The sequence below is a fragment of the Halichoeres trimaculatus genome, unplaced genomic scaffold (genome assembly GCF_033239565.1).
Source record: "Halichoeres trimaculatus isolate MK-OKI-2021-1 unplaced genomic scaffold, fHalTri1.1 fHalTri1_scaffold_15, whole genome shotgun sequence".
In the NCBI taxonomy this organism is placed as follows: Eukaryota; Metazoa; Chordata; class Actinopteri; order Labriformes; family Labridae; genus Halichoeres; species Halichoeres trimaculatus.
In genome coordinates this window covers 8,181,649-8,205,169 of record NW_027437193.1, presented here as the reverse complement: position 1 = coordinate 8,205,169, position 23,521 = coordinate 8,181,649, and the positions used below count along the sequence as shown (strand labels likewise).

At 37.4% G+C, this 23,521-nt stretch overlaps 1 protein-coding gene across 1 annotated transcript in view; it reads right to left on the bottom strand.

The window, feature by feature from the left end:
• The window catches only part of LOC141804136 (neuropilin-1a-like), a 115,100-nt gene that overhangs the window by 26,601 nt on the left and 64,978 nt on the right, over positions 1 to 23,521 (bottom strand). The window contains exons 7-10 of the mRNA XM_074688433.1: positions 9,713 to 9,868; positions 9,252 to 9,396; positions 3,053 to 3,228; positions 1,303 to 1,458 (exon numbers count right to left, since the gene is read on the bottom strand). Coding sequence (XP_074544534.1) covers positions 1,303 to 1,458; positions 3,053 to 3,228; positions 9,252 to 9,396; positions 9,713 to 9,868 — 633 coding nt within the window. The remainder of the gene's footprint in view (positions 1 to 1,302; positions 1,459 to 3,052; positions 3,229 to 9,251; positions 9,397 to 9,712; positions 9,869 to 23,521) is intronic.

Sequence of the window (23,521 nt, the reverse complement as noted above, 5' to 3'; positions counted from 1 at the left end):
TTTTACCCTAACATAAAAAACTACGCTTTCATGTTCAAATGATTATACACAAATGTTAACAAACATGTAAATCTAGTGCTCCATATCCAACAAGTTTGTTTTACTAAATGCAGTTGAATGTCACACATTGCGCCTTTAAGTCTTGTCTTGGGACCTTAGTTAACAAACAGTGCTTGTTTTTCACCACCTGGACAAAATCTTTCATTGTAAATTGTTTTTACTTATGTAGAAATTAAATCAAGTCTTCTCATAGAGACTTGCTTTTTGATTTTATGTTGATAATTTCACCCTCACTTTTGTTTTAAATTGATTAATTGTCTCTAAAGTTAAACTCCTGCGAGGAGATTTTGGTGCAAAGTTGTGTTCAAATAACACATGGCTTTATGGATCTGGGAAGCCGATTACATAAGGATAAGGAAAATGCATTGGCTTAACTGTCTTGCTTGATGTAAATATAACATGGCAGCTTTTCCAGATAAAGTCTACTGAGCATGTGCAGAAGCTACTGCATGTGTCTTTAAACAATTTGTTGGTTTTTTACTTTAAAAGTATGGCTGAAAGTTTGTCTAACAAAGATTTAAAACAAAAGTATTTAATAAACAGTCATGAATCTCTCCTAAGTGAGGACTCCTTGCTAGAAATGTTTGACCCTGGCTGAGAGTTCATGACACAGGTTCTCCAAATGTTTATGCGTCTGGGCGCTGATGTCTCTGATATGTTCTGGTCTGGTGAAAAGAACAAATCATCCTGGAATTTCCCTTAAATCACGTCACATTTTTGCACATCTTGTCTGTGTATTTCTGTTTTAGCCTCACACCCCAGTTTTCCTCTTAAGTCTCCTTTTTCCTCATGTAAAGGTTTCGTTGAGTCACTCAGACAAAGCCGTTCAGCAAACACAGCAGTCACAGCTCACATGAATAGAAGGCTGTAATTTAGGTGCCAAACATTTCATTCCATGAGCGACGTTGTGGTCGGGCAAGCGTCTGTCAGCTGGCTTCCAGGAATCACAGATTACAGTCAGAGGAGGTTTATTTCATGTCAACAACCTTTTATCTCTCTCCTGTATAATTTGCTTTCTCTTAATCTGTGTGGGCTTTCATCACTGTGCTGCTGCTGAGTGACAGGGAGCAGGGACAGAGTATGATGGAGGAAGAGGAGAGGAGGGAGTGAAGGTTGATGAGGGAGATGTTTTCAAGCAGTGGAGGTCAGATGAGACTTTTCACAAGCTGACTCCTACTGTACTAAAACATCCTTCATTTTAAAAGTGCAATATGGAAATATGAATGCACATACTAAACCAACCTTAGGCCTGGTGGTGTTGTCCTCCTTAACGATGGTCCACTCTTCTCCATCCAGACTGTGGCCCACCCTGAACCTCTTCATGAAGACGTTCCTATCCCGATGTTTTCCACCTTGGATTACTACGCCACTCACCATCTTGTCCTGGCCCAGGTCAACCTATCAAAAAACCCAAAACAAAGTGTTTTATTTGTTGTCTCACTGAGGAAAAGGAGTTTCTACAGTGTTTTTTTGATCAGTAACACATTCCCAGGAACGACATAGTTCCTGTGGTCTGTTGTTTGTATTTGTACCTGGGCCAAACATCCAGGTTAATTATGTAAATTGGGCCAGTGATATATGGAGAAAAAAAAGGTAGTTGCAAAACATCACTAGACCACTAGAGGGCAGTAAGTCTATAACGAAAGCCATTCAACACCATACAATATTTCTGTTTAGTGCCACAGTTAGCCTCTTAGCACTGAGGATGCATAGCTTGTGCTGGTTTTGATTTTGCTAGCAACAAAGCTGTCGCCATTCAAAGCCTTTTACAAAAAAGCTGAAAACATCTTCCAATGGCAAAACACCAAACCGTTCTGCTGTTTACTGCATAAAGGCGGCAATATCTATTAAGGGTGGGAGAAAAAATCTAAAATCAATATATTGGGATTTTTTTTTGTTTGACAAAATCACAACCAGAATTCTTTGTCAAAATTAAAATCTATTCAATTCCCCAAAAATCGTAATAGAATCAAATCGTGAGAATAGCATATCATCTCAGCCCTAATATTTACACGAAACTAAGCCAGGATGTGTTCCCAAAGACTAGAAATCCACTGACACGTTCAGCTGAAGGTCTCCAGTTTACAGGGTCACTCCTTAAACTGGAACACTGGAAGCTAACAGAGGCACATTCACCCTGTCAGACTCAAAGAAGACCATGATTTAGGGCAAGGGTCTGCAACCTGTGGCTTTGGAGCCTCATGGGGCTCTTTGACTCTTTTGCAGTGGCTCCTTGTAGCTTTAAAAAATATATATTTTTTTCATTTTTCTTACAGAGGGTAATGATGAATAAAGACATTGACACTGAATAAAATCATGCGTTGACATTTTGTTGAACTAAACATGCATCATCTCTTGCAATAAAGCTTTCAAGTTTAAAAGATTTTTGCAAATTTGAGATGTTTTTCAAATTTAGTTTAAAAAAACATTACAATTTTTTCAAATTTAGCCAATTTATTAAATTTTTGGAAATTTAATTTTCTTGAACTTCTGAAAACTTTAAAAAATCATGCAAATTCCATTTTTATGATTTTTTTTTTGTTTTTACATTTTTTTTTCGTTTTTACAATTTTTTGGAAATTAATGATTTTGCAAATTTATAGAATTCTGTCAAATTTTGGAAGTTTCAATTTTAGGGGATTTTTTTGCAAATTCTTTAAATCTATCTTCATTTTTTTTTTTTTTTTCAATTTTTTAAAGTAACATTAAGTTCAATTATATTTTTTTAAGATTATAAAATATGGCATTACAAATTGTTCTTTTTTTAATATTTGCAAATGTATTGAAAAAAAAAGGGTAAGATATCACGTGCTTTTCTAAACACACAAAAAACTTCTTGTTAAATCCAGGTGAGCTGAGGGAAAATGACTCCTTTGAAAGTTAAGGTTGCAGACCCCTGGTTTAGGGGTTATTAACCCAAGTGGGGAAAGTTCCTTTACCTAAAGCTGTCACTGCTGCTCTCTAATCTGCATCAGTTTAGAGTCAAACCCACCTGTAGCCACTCGTTCCTGAAGGGCTGCTTAACCTGCTGCCCGGTCCAGCCGGATCTCCCCGTCAACAAACGAGCATTTTCAGCCACCCAGCCGCGGTCTGCATACGATGAGGCGCTGATCTGAGCATCTGAGATCTGACCTGACACCATCCCCAACATCCCTGCACAGGGATAGTCTGCAGAGAGAGAAAGAGTGGGGTAAACAGGATGGATGTCGAAGCTTTTGATAAGGATAAAACAACAGTTACTGTCATTGAGTGTGAGTCAGTGCCCTCCAGGGGCGACTGCAGTGTTTAAAGATGAGAATAAAAACACCAAACTCATTTATTACGGCATAATAAAACTATAAAACTTGAAGTGTTCGCTACAGAGACAGAACTAATGATTTCTGAGTAAATATTCTACTGTTGTTTGTACTCACAGCTCTACTGCCAGCATCATTAATCCAGGGACAACTAAGGGCTGTTTTGATGCTCATTTATCTGCTCTGAATCTCTGTGTCTCTGGTCCTTTTACTTCTCTCGCTGTCACAGCTTTTGTTTGAAAGGCCAAGTTTGAAACCAACCATGGCATTGCTTCAAAATATGCAGCTTCTTTAGTGGGTGTTCAGTACAAAAACAGCCCTAGGTTAGGACACTGAAAGAGCTGCACTGAGTCAGGTATCATACCGAGTAGATATCTAGTTAGTGTTCCAGATACAGCGGTGATCATTTGAATATCGCCAGGAGGGACTTCAGGAAGTGGAAACTGAAATACACTGTTCATGTTGCAAAGTAACATGAGAAAATGAAATCCATTTCTCTGTGAAAGTTGAGGTAGTACTCCAACTCTACTTCAAGCATCAGGTCAAAGAAAGTCTTTTTTTTCCAGCCAAATTTTAAAAAGGCAACGAAATGCTTCATCGTTTGTACAGCATAAAACACCCTCATGTCTAAAATCTTTGGTTCAAGAAAAAGAAAAGAGCTCAAAAATATTTCTTCATGAGCTCCACATGATACCAATAACTGTGATAATAAGATAAGCTAAATTTGCGCAGCAGTTTTCAAACAGGACGTTCAGCTGAGAGCAATTTTCCACAGCAAGAACATCGATAATAATAGTAACAAATAATGGCCGTAGATTTTGTCAACAACTTTATTTTTCCATGGTGAAGACAAGACCAAAAAAAGACATCAATGGTGAGAAAAACTTTGACTAACATGTTTGACCATCACATGGTTTTAATCCATGATATCTCCACCCACTGTGTGTCTGATCTATCCAATGATAAGCAGAGCTTTCCTGTAACACGCTCAGTGAGCTGAAGAGCCCAGTGTTGATCTTTTTCCAGCTGCAACAAGAGCACCAAGTGTTTAAGCTCCCACTGCTTTCATGAAACTTTCTCATTTTGTTGATGACTGTCAATTTATTCACCCTAGTTAATCATCATCCTGGTTTGGCTATATGTTAGGGAGTAAATCCAGAGAGGTGTTTACAGCTCTGATTAACTCCTGAGTTTCAAAAATGATACGGTGAACTAAATGTCTCTCCAGGGATCCTGTCACTAAAATGTAATATATCATTTTTTAACATCAACAAAACAGAGACAAGCATTTCAAGCAAAGATACTTGTGATGCACGATATTGGATTTTTTGCCGATATCCAATATGACAACTCATCTAACAACTCATGTAGACGATATTGATATTTTTTCTCATCCACTCTCTTCTGTATTAGAAGTAGCATATTGTATTATGGTGCATGCCCTTATCACATTTGTTATGTTATACTTATTTTTTGTGCAAATTAGAAAAATATATACTTGAAACTGTATATCTATTTATGACAACTGCTTTCAAACAAAAATATCCAAAAGATAAATCCTACTTGAGAGCCAGATGATGCTCTTCCTGAGAAATTCATAACATTACTCACAACCAGGACAAATTTGGCCAATTTCATAATTGACAGTCAGTAAACATAACCTCTGTTCACAGGGAACATATGATGAGTGCAGCTTACAGCAATTAAACCCAAATTGAATAAAATGGTTTACTTTGGTAAGCAGTAAATGGTAAATGTGCCTAAATTAGTCAGATACAAACAAAATCACGAAAGGTTAAAAAATATCTGCAGCTTCAGCTCGTTATTTTATCAGTTTATTATATCAGCAAAATTTGGAGTGTTGGACAATATCCGATATTTTATTTTCAAGCCAATATTATCCAATACCGATAACATGCTGCTAATATTGTGCATCCCTAAAATTTACAATTCAACAGTCACTGCTAACCTGTGGCTGGTTGTAGTTTCCTGCCTCTCTATGCAGACGTAAGAAGATAAAGATCCATTAAATAATGGTGCAGAGTTGCCCACTCAGATATGATCACTGTATAGATATATATACATTAGGGATGCACCGCTATGAAAATTTGGCTGATATCAATATCCGATATTAATGCTGCTTAAAAAAAAGAAAAAACAATCTAAGATGATGTGTCAAGGTAGTTCAGAGAGAAAGAGCGATGTGATTGTGAGAAAAGAGGACCATGGAGAGGGTCAAAGGATGGAGTGTCCAGGATGAACGTGATCAAAAAAAAGTATGTTTTGTCTGTTTTTTGGATCAAAAGAAGGAAGAAAGACATAAAAGAAGAGAGTCCATTCTTCTTAGTTAGTTTTGGTGTTTACATGGTCATAGAAAACAGTATTATTTGGGTCTGAAAGATCGTTCAAGATGCTCTGAAAATGGCTGGCAGCCAATGAGTAATGACCAACATCAGCCGATACGGATATGGATACAGATTTATTGTGCATCCTTAATATATATCTTAGTTCTATCGAGTAAAGTTTGTTCATAAACTCAGTTTTTGTTTATATTTTTGCAGAAGTTCCTCCCTGAACTCTTTTTTTTTTTCCTCCAGTTCTGAATCTCACAGCGCCACACCCAGTGATTTAGCGGCAACTTCCACATGTCTTTTATCACATTATTAGGATATTTTTCATGTTATTGTAGAAGTTATTTTTTTATCGTATTTAATGGAGAACAGATTTTACCTGTCAAAAAACACAATATCTAGTAGTTATATCCAAATACAACCAGAAGCTGGTAAACCAATTAATAATAACACATTTTTAACATGAGATAAAAGTCACATAAAGCACAAGACTTTTGAAAATTATAAATTAATTTAATAAATATTATTAAAAAAAGACTCAAATCACCACTAAACTACAACATTTTGACTAAAAGTAGTTGCTTAAGTCTGATAACATCTCAATGAGAAAAATACTATAGCTGAATGTTTTGCGTTGTGAAATAAGAATTAATCTAAATCTACCAACTATGACTAAAGTTGATGGGATTCTAGTCTTAAGACGCATAAGCTTAATCTAAAATAGCTTCCAAAACTAAAAATGAGCAGAGAATAAGAACTAAAATGAATAAATCTGATCCAAACTTTTTCAGTGCAGAGCTGTACAGTTACTGCTAACACTGGTTATACACTCCAACTTGGAGTTTGTACTTTTTTTGTCCATCTGAGACTCGCACACGGAAAGAAGCAGCTGGCAGCAGAATCTTTGGAAAATGTTCAAAGTCTGGTCCCATGGGTTCCTGACACTGACAGACTCGCCTGGTGCAGAGGACGCTACAGGCGGCCTCCAGGTTAGAAGACAATCTGTTGAACAACCGGGCCAGTCTGCTGTCTCTGGTGTTTCTGAAGAATATACTGAAATATAAACTGTGTAAAAGAGACTTTGACTGCTTTAATCAGGGTATAAATGGATAAGACTTTAAATATGTGAATGTGGTGGTCCTTAGATGTTTCTGTTAGACCCAACATCAGGGATCAGGCAACCCCGGTCTCCAACAGATGTTTCCAGAGTTATGGCTGGTCTTTACAGCAGCTCTGGAGGATGTAAATTCCTTTGCAGTGCTCAGTGTTCTTAAAGGAAACCGTGTCTGTGTGTGTCCTTGTGTTTATATGCTTACATCCTCCTTAAGAAGGAGCCAAATTTCATGTTTTTACTCAGGAGTTTGGTTTAGGATTGATTTAGAAATTGGCTGAGATTCAGGTAAAATGAGGATAAAGGACTAAGTTCTGTTCCACGTACAAGCATTTTCCCGGTTTCCCGCTCATGACATTATATCACCTGAATCACCTGTCTAGCACTCCACAGCTTGTTCTCTTATGAGTAAGAGCCTAATATCTACTTTATGGCGCCCTCCTACTGAGAGTTGCTTGTAGCACATCAAGGGCTGAGGTTTATATAATGTTAGAGGATGAGTAATGAGGCTGCATGATTTTCCTGCGCTGCTCTGGAATGAATAACGGTGTCCTTCTGTGGGAGTTTAGGCTCGCCTTGGAAGCCGTGATTATTTTAAATCAACAGAGAGCAGCAGGAGGTTCTCATCCCTCAGCCAAAAAGATGTTAAGTTTGATTCACGACGTGAAAAAGCGAGGAAATGTTGTTAAAAGGGTAGAGCTGATGGTCGGAAAAGAACAGTCAAACGGAGCCAGAAGCAGGTAAAACTTTTAACGAAGTGCTCCTGACTGTCACTCATTGCTTTTAAAACTTTTAAATGATACAAGTCAAAGTTTCTTTAATATATTACCAACCATAGAGCAAGAACACGGAGCGTTTCATTAAATGTTCTAAATGAGAACAGACAGACAGACAGACCTTAAAAGGAGCAGGAATCAACAGGTAGGTGGTGAAATCACAGTCTTTACCACAGGTTGCATCGAGGATTTAAAGCAAAGTTTCCTCTGATAAATGCTTTTTATGAGGAATTATTTAAAAAAGTCCTATAACACTGATATAAATTCTTTTTTTATTATTATTTCTTGTAAAATTAAAAAAAAAATCAAGAACAGAGGACAGATGGCATCTCACAAAGCTGTGCTGTGTTTTGATCCAGCAAATGGAGATAAAGCTGTGTATCCGTGTATGACTGCGTCCAGTTAAAGCAGTATATATTACCACTGGCTAGATCAATGTGTGTGCAATCAACATTTCTTTCTCCTCCGTATTCTCACAGATGTCTGTCTATCAAGAGTCTGGTTCTGTCCAAGGTTTCTACCCGCTAAAGGAAAGTTTTTCCTTGCCATTGTAACTTGCTAAATGCTGCAAAGTACTGTACTCATGGTGGGTTAAGATGAGATATGACTCCTCGTGTCTTGTCTTGGTGTTATGTTTCTGCCAATAAAATATTATTAATGTTAAGGAGTCTAGACCTTTTAATGTTTTTGGAAAGTATCTTGAGATAACACTTGTTATGATTTGGCGCTTAAACAAAGATAGATTGATTGATTGATGAAGCTTGATTGGAACCAGGTGTAGTGGACGTTAACCTGCAAAGAGGCCTGAAATCTGATGATGCTAGCTCTGCTATCTTAACTAATCCAACAACGTTTACCCACAAACTTTTAGTTCAGTTTTGTTGTTAAGACTTGTAGACTTAATTGTCTTTCTGAGTGATTCAGAAACAAGTCCCTTCAAAACACTCCTGATTACAAGATGACATTGTGGCACTTGTGCTCTTGAAATTTTAGTCTAGATGTATAAAAAAAGGTCTTAACATCCAGATTTGAACTTGAACATAGTAAAAAAGTCTAAAATCCCACAAATCTAACTTATTAAACATGAAAAATTAAGGTTAGATACTTTTTGTTAATCTGAATGAAACTATTGAAGCTTCTGTAAAGAGAAGTTAGTTTGTGTAAACTTTTGCGCCCCTTGTCAACAAATTGTACATCCTTTTTCTTTGCCAATTTCTTCCTGAGTCAATGAAAAGACATTTCATCTTGCATAATCTTAGAACTTAAATTGAGCATTCATTGGGAAATGTAAAAGAAAAATAGAAGAAAAACAGAAAACAAACTGTTCGGGTTGCTTGTCATCCAGCCCTCCAACAAACACTCACCTTTCAAAAACTATAATTTTTTTGTCTGTGTCATAATCAGTAGTAATTCCTAATAGGAACTTTACCATTCAAAATACTGAGGAATTAAATCTTCTTTGATTTTTGTGCTGACAAAGAAAGGGAAAGAACAGATTTCTCTCTCTTAAGTGTTTACATATTTGGTAAACACTTAAGAGGGGTTGTAAATACTTTACCCAGTGAAGTAAAATAAAAATCAGTGCTTTAAGAGTTGAGCTGTGAGCTTTGAATCCTTAAAAGTATGTTTATGTGATGCAGATGTTTCTAAATGTTACCTGATGTTCTGCAGCCATAGATCTCAAAGCGCATACAGATGCCTTGCTCCCAGGTCATGGGGCGGATTCGGATGTAACGAGCCAGAGTCTGTTTGGGGAGGTAAGAGCGGACCTCGTCTGTCGGGTTGTGGTTCCCCTGGAAGATCTGAAAAACAGAACATAGAATAAAGATCCACTTCATTATGTTAGTCTTTTCATCTGTACCACATCCTCATTTACCCAGAGTCTCTTTTGAGACCAGTTTTTTTTTTTCTTTTAAATTTTGTGATGAGTAAACAAAGATGTAAAACAGACTTTAAATCGTGGCTCAGATCAGAGATTCTGACTAATGCTGTCAGCCTTGAGAGACATTGATTCAGCCACCCACACTCCTCTCCCATTCATTAGAATTCAGGGTCTGTCTTAACTCATCAATATTAGATAACCGTGGGTTGTTAAAGCATGAACTGACTCATCATTACCTTCTGCTTTGAGCCCTCCTTTATGGTGATCCAGTCCTCTCCAGTGGAGCTCACGTCCACTTTGTAGGAGCGGACATAGTAGTGCTTCTTGGTCTCTTTGGAGATGGCTCCCTGCGTCCCGACTGCTGTCACAAAGCGGAGGAATCCCAAATCCACCTGGGACAAGAGGAAAGACAGAAGGTCAAGGTTAAAAGAAAATTAAGACAGGATAAGAGACGATGTACTTGACTGGTTCACATATATCTATATATTTACTCATCTATAACACCTGCATTCTAAATCCTGTGGGTGTTTAAATACAGGCAGATGAGCTACACAGTTAGATAAGTGTTGGACCCAATGATCGAATAAATGAACAAATTACTTTATAAATACCTCAATAAAATATATAAAAAAAGGAATGAACGGACACATAAAAAGCTTTTTTCTAAAAAGTTGACAGCCAGAAAAGGTTAAAAAAAAAAAAGATACTAGCTTATTTTTACATCCGACAGAACTGAGATGAATGAAGGAAGGAATAAAATCTGTAGAAAACTGAGTCTTCCCTTTAAGCTATAAAAGACAGATTTTTTTATAATCAGGTTTTGAGCTTAACTTCACTACCGTGCCATCTCCTACTCTGAATTTGGCTTAAAATATCTCTATTTTAAGTATTCTATTTTCTAACAATATTAGTGTTTGATGATGACTAATCCTGTCTTTTTTTGAACAACATCAAGTCATCCTCTGGCTATTTTAAGGTTTTTCCTTTTGGTCTGGTTTGTTGTAGCATAAATCATATCAGGAGACCAGCATACAAAAGGGGGACAAGAAATACACAAAACAAACTAAGGGCAGATCTCTGCATTAAGGCATTTTGTTAATCATATCGTAGCAGAATCATCATTCTTGATTTTTAATCTTACAGCAAAAGTTATATCGTTGGCTGAAAATAAATGTGGATTTTTATTTTTACAGCTGATGGAAAAACCACTTTCCATATAATCCACTCATGGTTAATGGGCTTTAACGAATTTACAGGTGTTTCTTTCTCATCAGTTCACTTCTATCTCATGGACTGTCTAACGTTAGTGTTGTTGTATTGTAGTTGTAATGCCGACTCATTCCACTTGATGGCGGTAATTCACTGAAACCTGCCACCTGTATTGACAAACAGTGTCAGCGCCGTGCATTGTGGGAAACAGTATGCCAGGAAGACTTGTTTGTTACTGAGAAATCAGTGGGACAACCGGGGATTTTTGGCATAATGCAGATTTTGCAAGTTTTCACATACTACCTACTACACACTAAATTTCGACCAAAGTAGTAGGCACTTCTAGTGTAGTAGGTGGTTTGGAAAACAGCCCTTAACTGCAAACCTCTCAGTGTCTCTTTGGCAGATGCTAAAATATACACAAAAATTGGAGTCACATTTATAAAAAGCAAACAGAAAATGTTAGCAATTTCTCAGGCTTCTTAGGTAACATTTATGTTAGTGGTGGCAGGTACATTTAGGAAACAGCTATATGTGCACATAGGTAGTCTAACTTTCTAGCTTTCATTTCAACTGTTGGTCATTACTCTATTTAGGCTGAAAAATTTGGGAACCCCTGATCTAGACCACAAATAAGATGGTAATGTCCCTCAGGAAGGTGTCACTGAAGAAAGATGATGAAAGTCTAAAAGCTTTTAATCACAAAGCCTGAAGTTACCACAGTGTGCTCATTCATAAAGTCATGTTTATTCACTGTAAATGTTTCTGAACCAAAGTGTCAAGTTAAATAAAAAAGGAGCACATTTTGAGCTGTTTCTATTTGAACATTACAAAGTATAATGAGAAAGTTTAAATGTAGCACTCAGTACCAGTTAAACATAATGAGATAAAAACTATCATCTACTACATTCAGCACTGTCTTGTACTGTTATTCCCTTGAAGCGTTTTGGAAAGAAGAGGCTCAGATCTCATTAATTATACCATGATCCATCCATAAGTAGACAGTGAAAAACAGAGCAGCACGCTGGAGAGATAGGCAGCCCCATTTTTTAAGACAACCGCCTTTCCCACCACATAACTCAAGCCTTTTCAGGAACATTATGCAGTCAGTATTAACTCCACGGCTAAACTGCTGACAAACGATGGAAGTCATGAGTATTCTCCTTCATCATTTTCTCTTCCGCTTAAACCTGGTGAAATGAGGTGCTGCTGACAGCCTGGAAATCCTCTCCACCAGTTGAGTTTCTATTGTGGCTTTGATATGAAGCCCTGAGGTCTTTTTGTGGTTTGAAACTTACAGGAAGAGGAAAAACCAGCGAAGGGAAGCTGATGGGGCTTGATAACATGGAGAGTGTACTAAAACACATCGTGTCGATCTCACTCTTCTTCTTGTGCTGTATTAAAACAAAAATAGGCATAACTCAAGCCTGAAATACCTAACTCCCCTCCCAAGGCGAACATACAGCTAAAACAATCAAATCTGACAACTCTGATGATTAGTTTGACCTGAGCTATGGTCAAAGTTGTTGAACTGGTCTTCAGGGATTAAAGCCCTGACCTCGACCATCAGGGCACCGACAAATGATACAGAGAGACGTGTGGGCAGAGAGTAGCCAGTAACTTTGGCTGAAGAGGAAAAACCTCAGATAGTCTGCAAAGTGAGGGTTGTGGTTTCAGGATGTGTCTAAAAAGCCACTTAACAGCCACGATAATGTGTCTGCGCAGCATCCACCAGCTCCGTAACACTGGAACAAGTTTAGATCAAAGCTCAAACCTTTTATCTCAACAGGGAGGACAGGAATAAGAGGAGCCACATTGGATTATAAAATAATATCCTGTGAATCCCAAAACTGTGTTCCCTTGTCATCAACCCAACAATCTTTTCTGAGAACAGCACAGAACGTGACATGGGATTGGGGTCATGTTTAATTCGGTCTGTTGTGTCAGGGAGCGGTTTGGGTCTTGAGCTGCTGATCCATGGGAATGTCCAAAAGAGTCTGTTTTCTGAGATACAGAGGAGTGTGTGTGGCATCCCACTCATTTAAAGCATACCAGGCAGTGTGTGTGTGTCTGTGTGTGTGTGGACCAGCTCAGGATCAATTTTACGGTTGTCCGCCCACATCACTAATGACTAGTGTGTGACCTGTTGTGTGTGTGTGTGTGTGTGTGTGTGTGTGTGTGTGTTTATAACCTTCTGGATTTAGAGGTTGAGTTAGGCCAACAGCAGATTTTATGAGGGGTGCTGGGAGTAAATAAGGATTAAATATTTAACTGGACTTATAAAGTAGCTGCATGGCACAAGGTCTGGTTGTCAGCCCCAGATTAAACTCTAAAAACTGCATGAAAACAGTTTGGATAGGCTAGTTTTATAAGAGAAAAGGTCATATTTTCTTGCTGTTTCCTGTGAGAGGCAGTCAATGTTCGCCAAGTCAGCCAAATTTGTTTCTTTTTTCTATTTCTCCTTCTTCTTTTTTTCTTACAATGAAATAATTTAAAAAAAAACATGGTTATGGTCTTTAACACAGCAAAACAGCACATCTGTTGTCTTTCTATAGTAGTGATATTTATAGGATAGCTTCAATCTTAGTTTTTGTGGGATTCTTAGATGTCATACAGATAAACATCAGTGCTAACTGAATTAAAAATATATATACTTCTGAAAAAATACAAAAGAAACCCATAATAAGCCAATTTCTTAAGGTCCTATTTTGTGATAGCTGGCTAATTCTTTGCTAGCTTCTTTCTGCTATGCTAGTTTTAATCCCTCCTGGACTTAAAACTTACATACAGATATGAAACTGTTATCTATTCATTTAATATGTCTTCATATAGTTTAAGAGGAAAATTCAAAAACAGGAAGTGGTGTTAAGGGTAAAAAGCATCAGAGCTACTCAAACTTAAGCAAGCTAATGTAACCAGCTAGCAGGCTAACGAATGCTGCCTCAACAGCTTGTGCTAATAAATTGGGTTTCCAATCAGACTAATCATAACTTATGGTATAAAACAGAAAATAAAGACTTTAAATAACACATATCAAGAAATTTATGTAGCTTTTTGTTCCTTTTCTATATTTTAGGTAGAGTTTTCAACAGCCAAACAAAGAGCTTAAAGTAGGCTTTAAGCTAACCCTGGTCTCGTCATGTTTACAGTGTGTGGTCTATGACAGTAAGACCACAGTTCTTTCTCAACTAAAGTAAATGTAGCCAAAACACTGACAAAAACACCAAAACTATCACAAAAAACTCTTTCTTTGTCGTGTCACACATCTAGAAACAGAAGTAGCGCTTAGCCGTTAGCTGGTCTTGTATCATTTAGGGACATGACAGCCTGAGTTAACATAAACTATGAATTACTGCAGAGTAAAGACATAAAGTTTAGAAGAATTAAGGAGAAAAACACAGAATAAAGCCTCTTACTTCCAAGTGGTGCTGTAAACAAGGCAATTAGCTGCCACGGTTTAAAATAGCTGACATTTCTCTGCTCTGGGGTGGCTGAAGGGGATTTCTCAGCTTGATTGTATTACTTGACTGACTTGATGAATTGTGTTAACCCTGATTGAGTTAAAACTCCTAATTTATAAACTCACTTACACAGAAAAACTCACACATGCCTGAAATAGTCAGATTTAAAAGAAATCTGTTTCTAAGTATTTTGATTTATTTTCGTTTTTTTATACAATCTGATGGTTTCATAATTTGAATGAATCAGCGTGATCATCATTATTTCACTCTAGTTAAACTTGTTCAAAGCAATTCTTCAAACAAGTTGGTCCAAGTCAAACTAAAAAAGGGTGATATTATCAAATGCCTTGGCTCCACTTTTTCCCGTTTTCTCATGAAATTATGATCTAAGGCCGACATAAGAGATAAAAAAGACTTCGTCAGTTGGCCGGAGCATATAATCTTTCTCTAGCAGAGAGGAGTCCAGATATAAAGAAGATCAAAATACTTGAAAAGAGGAAAGATAAGGGAGAAGATTAATATAAAAAGATCGCAATCATCAAAGAGAGCGCTAACAAGAAGCCTTAAAGTGGTCCTCTCAAAATTACATACAAGTTCTCTGTCCACAAATGTAATGATAATAAAGTTAAGACGCCCACGCAAAATATAGCTCCATATATTGTTATCACATCAACTTCCTGAAGCATGAAGAGCAATTATTTATTTTACAATTTAGTGTCGCTCCATTTGACTGCCATTTCATTCCCCTTAACTAAACAGACTCCTCCGTTTGCTGAGTCTGTGAGTTATCAGCTGCATACCAAAATAAACAGCGCTGCAGTGTGTGGACTGCCTGTAATAAACTGTATGATGTGTAATTATATGCCATGCAGTCGTTGCTGCTGTGATATCGTACATGGGAAGGGACCAGAGGCCATTATTTAACTTCTCCCACTGTTGCTTTTTCAGGACAAGAGAAGAAAATAGCTCTTGGTGGGTCTGTGCGGGCTGACGGAGAGAGACCACTGGGAAAACAAGTTTGGTGGGATTGCTCGCCAGCTGCGTCCTAAATGTAATTCCCATGACATGTATCCCACACATTCTGTATGTGACAAAGATATAGTAGCTGTTCATTTTGGCTTATCTGTGAAACCACTTGAAAAGGAATCTGCATATTTTCTGTCTTTTATCTTATGGCGAGTTTAGGTTTCAAATTAAGTAACTCCCTCAGATATTATGTTTCGAACCAACCAGTGCATCACGACTCATTTATTTCAGTAAAGATCCTTGAACCACTGCACTAAAGCTTTTCTTTCTTGAGTTACAATCCTGTACGGACATTCAACATACATTAAGGAAGACAAATCTCTATCTCTACACCTGTGCCAAAAATTTGTAATATAGTGCAGCCACAAGACAAGTTGCTTTCCTCTCAAGGACCAGGCAAACCTCCAAAATCTGGCAGGATAATGGAGAAAAACAGTCCTATTAGTGTTACAGAAACCCTGGATTTTACAAGTAGAGGGACTATAGCTGAATACAAAGTGAGTAAAGAAAATAAATCAGCAGCTGCTTTCATTATTCATCACTTTGTGCCAAAGATGGTACACAAGAAAAAGTTTAAGCCTCAGACTTGTGAGGATTTTGTGATTTGTTTTATAATATGCAACAGAAAACAACAACTGTGGGTTCTCAGGTGTGTGTCCTCCTCTATTTACTGTCTTATTCATCACTTGAAATGTTCAAACCGCAAAAAATACTGTGAAAAAGGCATTATGTTTTTATAGACTAACTGAAAAATCGTACATTCAGTTTGTCAATGAAAATGGTTGTTGGTTGCAGTGATGATTACATTATCCCAAATGAGCTCGATGATTCTGCAAACTCAACTGTTTCTGAATTTTAAATCATGAAAAGCGTTGGCTGTTGTCAACATCAAGGTTTCTTTGGGCTATAAATTAAATTGTTAATACTTCTTTTTCAGTGCATTGCCATCATTTCCAGCCAGGAGACAACTGAGAGCACGTTATAAAGCACAATTTTCATAAAGATATCCAAAATATTAACAAAGTGAAGTTATATTTGGTTAACTGTTAAAGGGCTTTGGGACTGCATCATGGGAAATCCCATTCCCTCTCTCTAAACTGATACAAGGAGGTATTCCTGAAGGAAATTCCTGCTGATACACTGGTTACAAACAACAACCCAAACACTTTTTAATTTTGTGCATGTATGATTTGCGATTAACTTAAGTTATTGAAATCATTCCACCAACATGAAACAGCTGCAGAACTTTGAACCGTTGACTCGGAGCACAGATGGCCTAGTGGTCTGGGTCATGCTCCATGAGGTTCGCCCTTGCGTGGGCGGCCTGGGTGCGAGTCCAGCCTGTGGCCTGATTCCCACATGTCACTGCCCACTCTCGCCCTGGTTCATAGTCTGTCCACTGTCCTCCTCTATCTGATTAAAGGCATAAAAAGCCCCAAAACAACAACAAACTGTTGACTTAACCTTGCAAAAAGTAAAAATGTAAACTGGACCTTAAACTGGACTTAAACTTCCACCAGTTACAGCGGTTACACGTTTCTCTGCTGCAGCCGGTTAAAGCTTACTTCTCCTGACTTCTTCCATCAAACGACGAAGGCTAATTACTCCACCACTGTCTAATTACTCCACACTTGGCAGTGTCTTCATTTATCCCACAGAAAATAGTCACACTTGGAGCTTTTTTTAATGGAGGGAACAAACTGCAGGAAGGGGACATAATTCAGTCGAGTGTGACTAAATGAGATTGAACAGAAAATACTGCGACATCCTGCCAAAACAGGAAACTGCTTTAGCACTGATAGTAAAAGAAAGAGCCTCAGTTTCTCCATTCTCATCTGAGGTTTTAGTGTTTACTTAAGAAAGGGACGTTTCTCTGGGAATGCAGAGGCTTATAGAAAAAAACAACAACTACATTCTCATTCTTTTCTTTACTAATGAAGGGCTCAAGATTAATTTGGCTGTAAATCACTGTTATTCAACATACTGAACTTAATTCCAATATAGTTGGGACATAAAGGAAAATGTTGATAACTGCAGATTTTGGTGTTTTGTCAAACATTTGAATTGATTAATTAGTTGAAAATAGTGCTGAGACAACAAATCAAATTCATTTTAAATGTGATGCTAGCTAAAAGTCAGACAGATACAACAGAAAACCCTGGAAAAGTTGTGTAAGGCTAAAAACAATCAAATATTTGGAGGAGTTTATCACAACTAACTTAGTTCAGCAGCCTAGTAACATGACTGGGTATGAAAATTGCACACCACAGAGATTCACCACTATGTGGGCAACTGCGTAGGCAAATCAAATGGTTCAGCAACCTCAGCTAAATAATCTTTGGGTATTTTGGGGATTTCATTATCTACAGCAGTGGTCCCCAACCCCCGGGCAGGTTCGGGGTCAATTGCTACTGGGCCACACATAAAAAATACTCAACTTACATTATTTCAGTTTGATTTATTATCTGATTCTGACTGATGTTTCAATTTGAAAGATGACTAGATTCTCTCTGTCATACCCGTCTATGACTCATTCTTGACGCCAAACCCCCAGAGCCAGCAAAATGGACAAAAAACAAACATCTTTGGAAAGTTTCTTTAGGCAGGGTAAAAGAGCTGGTGAGGAGACAGGTGAATAGCTGGGCTGTGAAAATATTGTCTGACATTAAACTGGTGTGGTCTGGTCTTTTGTGATTCTTAGGTGACATACAGATAAACATCACTGCTAACTGAATTAAAAAGTATATACCTCTGAAAAAAAAAAAAAAAAAAAAAAAACCCAAAACATAATACTGGTTACTTGAGGTAAAATTTTCTGATAGCTAGCTATTTCTAAGCTAGCTAGTTTTAATCCCTCCTGGATTTACAAATTCTTATGTACAGACATGAAACTGCTATCTATTCATTTAATCTGGCTCTATATAATTTAAAAAGCAGATTTAAAAACAAGCTATGGTGTTAAGGGTGAAAAATATCAAAGCTACTCAAATTGTAGCAAGCTAATGTAACCAGCTAGCAAGCTAACGAATGCTGCCTTGGCAGCCTGTGCTCATAAATTGGGTTTCCAATTAGACTAGTTATAACTTATGGTTTAAACAGAAACTTAGGACTTTAAATAACGAAATTTGTGTAGCTTTGTGTTCCATTTCTATATTTTAGGTAGATTTTTTAACAACCAAACAGTGAGCTAAAACTAGGCTTTAAGCTAACTCTAGTCTCATCATGTTTACAGTGTATGGTCTATGACAGTAAGTCCACAGTTTTTTCTCAACTGAAGTAAATATAGTAGAAACACTGACAAAAAAAAAACAAAGTTATCACAACAAACTCTCTTATATGTCTATGAAACAAATGTAGTGCTTAGTTGTTAGCTGATCTTGTATCATTTGAGGACATGGCAGCCTAAATTAACTGTTGCACAACAAAGGTTGGGAGCTGCTGATCCACAGCACAAAGTATCATTTAAAGAGACAGAGAATCTGGGGAAATCTCTGTACAGAAGGAAGAAGGCAGTAATCACTAAAAGTATACATGACTCTGTAGTGGAACTCACCGCATGGGCTCAAAACCACTTGAAAAAAACAAAGTCATTACACTCTTTTTGGACCCCAAACTGTTCAGCATCTAAATTCCTCAATCAAGTAAAAGAGGAGTAATATTTATTTTTTAAAACTCTACAAAAAGTTGGAGGCAAGAGGTGACAACACAGTGGTGAACAAATTTTCCTGTCTCAACTTTTTCGAACCATGTTGGGAGCATCAATTTTAAAATGAGCACGTTGTTTTCATAAATTAAACAAATCTGAGTTTAAACATTTGATTTGCTGTAATTTCAATTAAAACCAGACTTTAAACTGTTTCCAAACCTTCAACATTTGACTCAGCATCCTAACTTTTTAGAATTGGAGTTTTAAATTCTGGCAAGTAAAAGGCCTTCAAACAGCATGACGCTTCACTTTAAGTAAGTTGTATTTTTACAGCAGCTTTGTAAATTTTCTTTGTGAGGTTTTTATTCCTGCCATAAATAATGAAACTCTCTGATTAGACAACCCCTCCTCCCACAAATTACATAACTCTACCGCTAATTAAACAGGCAAATGTGTGAGAAACTTCACTTGAGCCTTTGAATTCTTGCTGGATAATCAAATGTTTTTGTTTGAACTTTTACGTGATTATGCATCTGCTTTGTGACTCTAATGACAGAACACAAAACCTCATTACATCTCTAAATTTATCCTTTCCATTAATGAAAAACAGAGAGGTTTGCTCTCATTCTCTTTTAGTGGCCTCAAGGTCTCTTTCCAAAATGAACATCAGGCTAATTAGATCGGCTCGCTTCAGGGTTTTATTTTCTTTGATGAATGACATAACTCTGATTTCATCACTTCTGTGTCTTTGGTTCACGCAGTGCTTAAGAAATTAGATTTAGGATCAACAAAAACAGCTTTAAATCAGACTCCTGTCATCAAAGCTTCTTTTTATGTTTGTCTTCATGTTTGCATGTCCGATTTGTGTCAAGCTCTCTCAGTTATTGACGTAACAAAGGTTTGGGAGTCCATTCCTTCAGTCCTCCAGAGGTCTGCTCTGGATATTGAAACCATTAAACGCTCTCTGGAGGATCTTTTGTCTCACAGTTTCCCTCCTGACCCAGCTCCAACAACAAGGCCCCCGGAGAACACAAATGTGTTCTCCAGATGTACGTCGCTGAGCTCTTCCTGGTGGCGTCAAACAGATCCTCAAGACAAACGGCACTGCGGTCTATAAATACCTGAAGTCAGGAGGGGAAGGAAGCCTTTCCTGGGCTTACATCATGGGATTCAATAGCCGGTCAACTTACGACAACTTGTAGAGATGGACGAGAAGATCCTGTTGAGCCAAACTGTCCTTTATGTGCTGTTTTCTTATCAGACTTAATGGAGCGTTTTGGATCAAGTACTTTCACTCCTGTATATTTCTAGTTCTTTCTATTTTTTAATCCCCCTAGTTAATTATTCTCAAACTGAGGCACAAATATTGCCTACAGAAAATTCCCAGCCACCAGGGCTCTTAGAGATTTTAAGCATTTCAAAGGCATTATTTCACCTGTGTGGCTTTAAGGTGAAGTCATGTTGCTTTAAACTTCTTTTAAAAGTTTTACTTTATTAATGCATTTTCTTAAGTATTGAATAATCCATAACTCATCTATTCTCCAAACTTAGTCAAAAGCTCATTTAAAATTAGAAGAGTACCCCATTGCTATGCACACCATGCATGCTACCATTGGTAGCAGTTGTGGAGCCAGAGTCTGTGCAGTAGAGACGGTGAGGGATTCTGGGAGAATCTGAGTGAAGCCAGGTGACAAAAATATTATTTGTATTTTTCTTTCAAGAGTTTAATCACTTCTTAGCTCTACCTCCAGACATTCTTTACAATCCCTGAAAAAAATACACAAGAACGACAGCTGATGTGATGACATTTTTTTTGACATTTTTTGACATTTGACTTTTTTTTTAATTTCCATAAGTCATAAGTCATTCATTTTTTATCCTCAAATTGTTATAAAAACAGAATTTCCCCACTTTGCTTTACTTCTTGATTATTTTATCTGATCAGAAACTTAAAAGACTTTTTTGTACCTCAATGTGAGTTCAAGATAAAAATGAGGATGTTTTAAAACTTCATCTTAACTATACCCTTGTTTGGATGAGCTACATAAGTGTTTTCTTTATATTTTCTCTATTATTCCTTTTGTGCGTGATATTACCTTTTATGTGCACATTTAAACTCACATTATAATCCAATTTATTTCCTTCATGTTCCTTTTTTTGTTGTCCCACTTGTGTGGGCTTTGGAAAGACTCAATTTACTTTAAACTTAAAGCTTTCATACTAAAAATGAAACTTTGTCACTGTATCTTTTTAAAATCCTTATTATTAAATTCCTCTCTTGAAAGTTTAGAGCCAATCCATAATTTTCCCATTAAAACTCACACAAACAGCTTATCTTGCTCTGAACAAATTACTACATTTGTGATTTTGTTGTTGCACAGTTTATTTTCTTTAATGCAATTTACAGCTCAGTCTCTCTGTGTGTTGTTAGAAATGTCTTTAACAGATTTGGAGGCTTTCCATTCAGCTGAAAAAAAATCAAGCATGCTGATGAAGTGAGTCACTACTGTGCAAAACAAGATTAGAGATTTATCATAAAGCGAGATAATGAGCTCACTGTGCCGCGGTCCAAATTGCCTCGGGGTAACATCTCCCTGACAGCATTATGAATAGTAACCTGGAAACAGTATTAATAGTGGTCTGTGGTATTAATATGAATGCCTTTAAATGAATAATAGAGGTGTTTGCAGTGGAGTGGGCAGGCGTGCAAGAATTAACTAAGTCATAATTTTCTTCTCAAGTAAGACGAATGGAAAGCCGTAAGGCGAACCATGCCGCGCAGAGCTGGTTCCATACCATACTTAATCAAACAAAATGGAATTTTTTCCACCAAAACCACCAGTCGTAAGTCAAACGCCTCACTGACTGCAGGGTTCTGGTTCTGAGGTTATAAATCAGGGTGGGCGTCAGATGGTCTGCTGTTTCTTCAGGAGGAAACAAACTTTTAACTGTTTTGTTCTCACGACTGGCTAACTACTTAAACTCCCGACAGGTTAGCAGCCTCTGGTGCTTATCTTACGACTGACACTGCCCCCACATCCTCAGTATGTACAGCAAGTATCTGAATTTCCTAGACAGCCAGCCTCAGTGCTGCACAACCCGTTTTCTTAAACATTTAATCTATTTATGTATGTATTTATTCATTGAAATACACATTTATTTCTCTGACTCACTTTCCCTGACTCATACTTTTCAAAGACACTGTGCTTGTGTTGTGTGAATCAGAGAAAGACAGATAAGGGAGAGGGAGGTTAGGGGTTAGAATGACTGTATATTTGGAGGACAACGCTTCATGCTGTTTTGTTTTCTCCAGTGTTACAGTCATAATGGTACAACTGTACGTACAGAGATTACTTGATAATATAAACCTTCCAAAAATAATGCGGTAGGTCAAAAAGACAGAAACAAGGATCTGGTGAGTTAGCATGCTAGGCTACGAAATGACAAAAAGTGAAGGCTGAATGTTGTCTGCTAAAAATGCAATCATCTATATCAGGAAAAAGGATGCTGATGCTAAAGTTAGTTTATCAATGTTTTAAAGATATGCCAGTGAGAGACACGTTACGAGAGACTTAAGTGTTATGACAAGAAATGTTGCGTTACAATACCACACAATAGACATGACGGGATAGAACCATAACGATCGGACTCATCACTACAGACAAAATATGATATGAAACAATATGATCTGACACAACACTTTGGTAAAAAATGTTACGAAACGACTCAATACAGTACGATACAATATGAAACCATAGGACACAGGAGGAAAAACGACATAATGCAGTTTTTCCCCTATAATTGTATTGGGGGGGTACCCAGGAAGTCAAGCTAATTTCATTTTCTATACAGTGCCAGATCACAGCGGAAGTGGTTTAAGGTTTCCTCTCTCATAGATCAGGTCTATACCTTTTTCTTTTATTTAACAGACTAAATAGCTTATGTTGTTTCTCTTAACTACACGACAGGATGTCATTTCTGTCTCTAGACAGTTACGTTCACAATCCTCCCTTTCTCTTTGTAGGTCTGCCCAATGTATATGCAGCTACACAAACAAATGCACACATATTCAGAAATGAGCATACTGGGTATAAGACTAAGAGTTGGGATAAATAACGTCACAACCACCACAAGAGATGCAGGAAAAAACTTTTTCAAGCGCTCTCTGGGCAAATTGCCACAATGTCACTACCCCCCAAACTATCCCTGCAACCCTGTAAAACTAAGGGAAACATGGCGCAACAGGACAGAACCAAGGGGCAACATCAGGTTAATAAAGTGCCATAAAAACAGACTTTTACGACATTCAAAAACATATTTACAGACTGGTTCAAAAAACAGCTTGGCACTAAATACTGATTTCACTATCAGCACACACTGTACAGTGAGTGAATTTTTCTAACTTGTCGGTTAGAAAGTTATTGGGATCATCTGATTGTCCAATCAGAGACACTGCTCAGCTCACGTGACTGACGGGCACTCTGTAGCTGAAAAGAAAACACGTAGCCGAAGACTGCGTCCATGTTTTATGTAGTCTGTGGACAGGACACAATATGATACAAAATAATAAAAAAAAGTTCTCAATATGGTACGACAAGACATGATATGAAAAAAATCTGAAAATGACAGAATACTATATGATAGGATACTACATGACATGACACAACATGATACCACATGATAAACCACAATGATGTGACTGT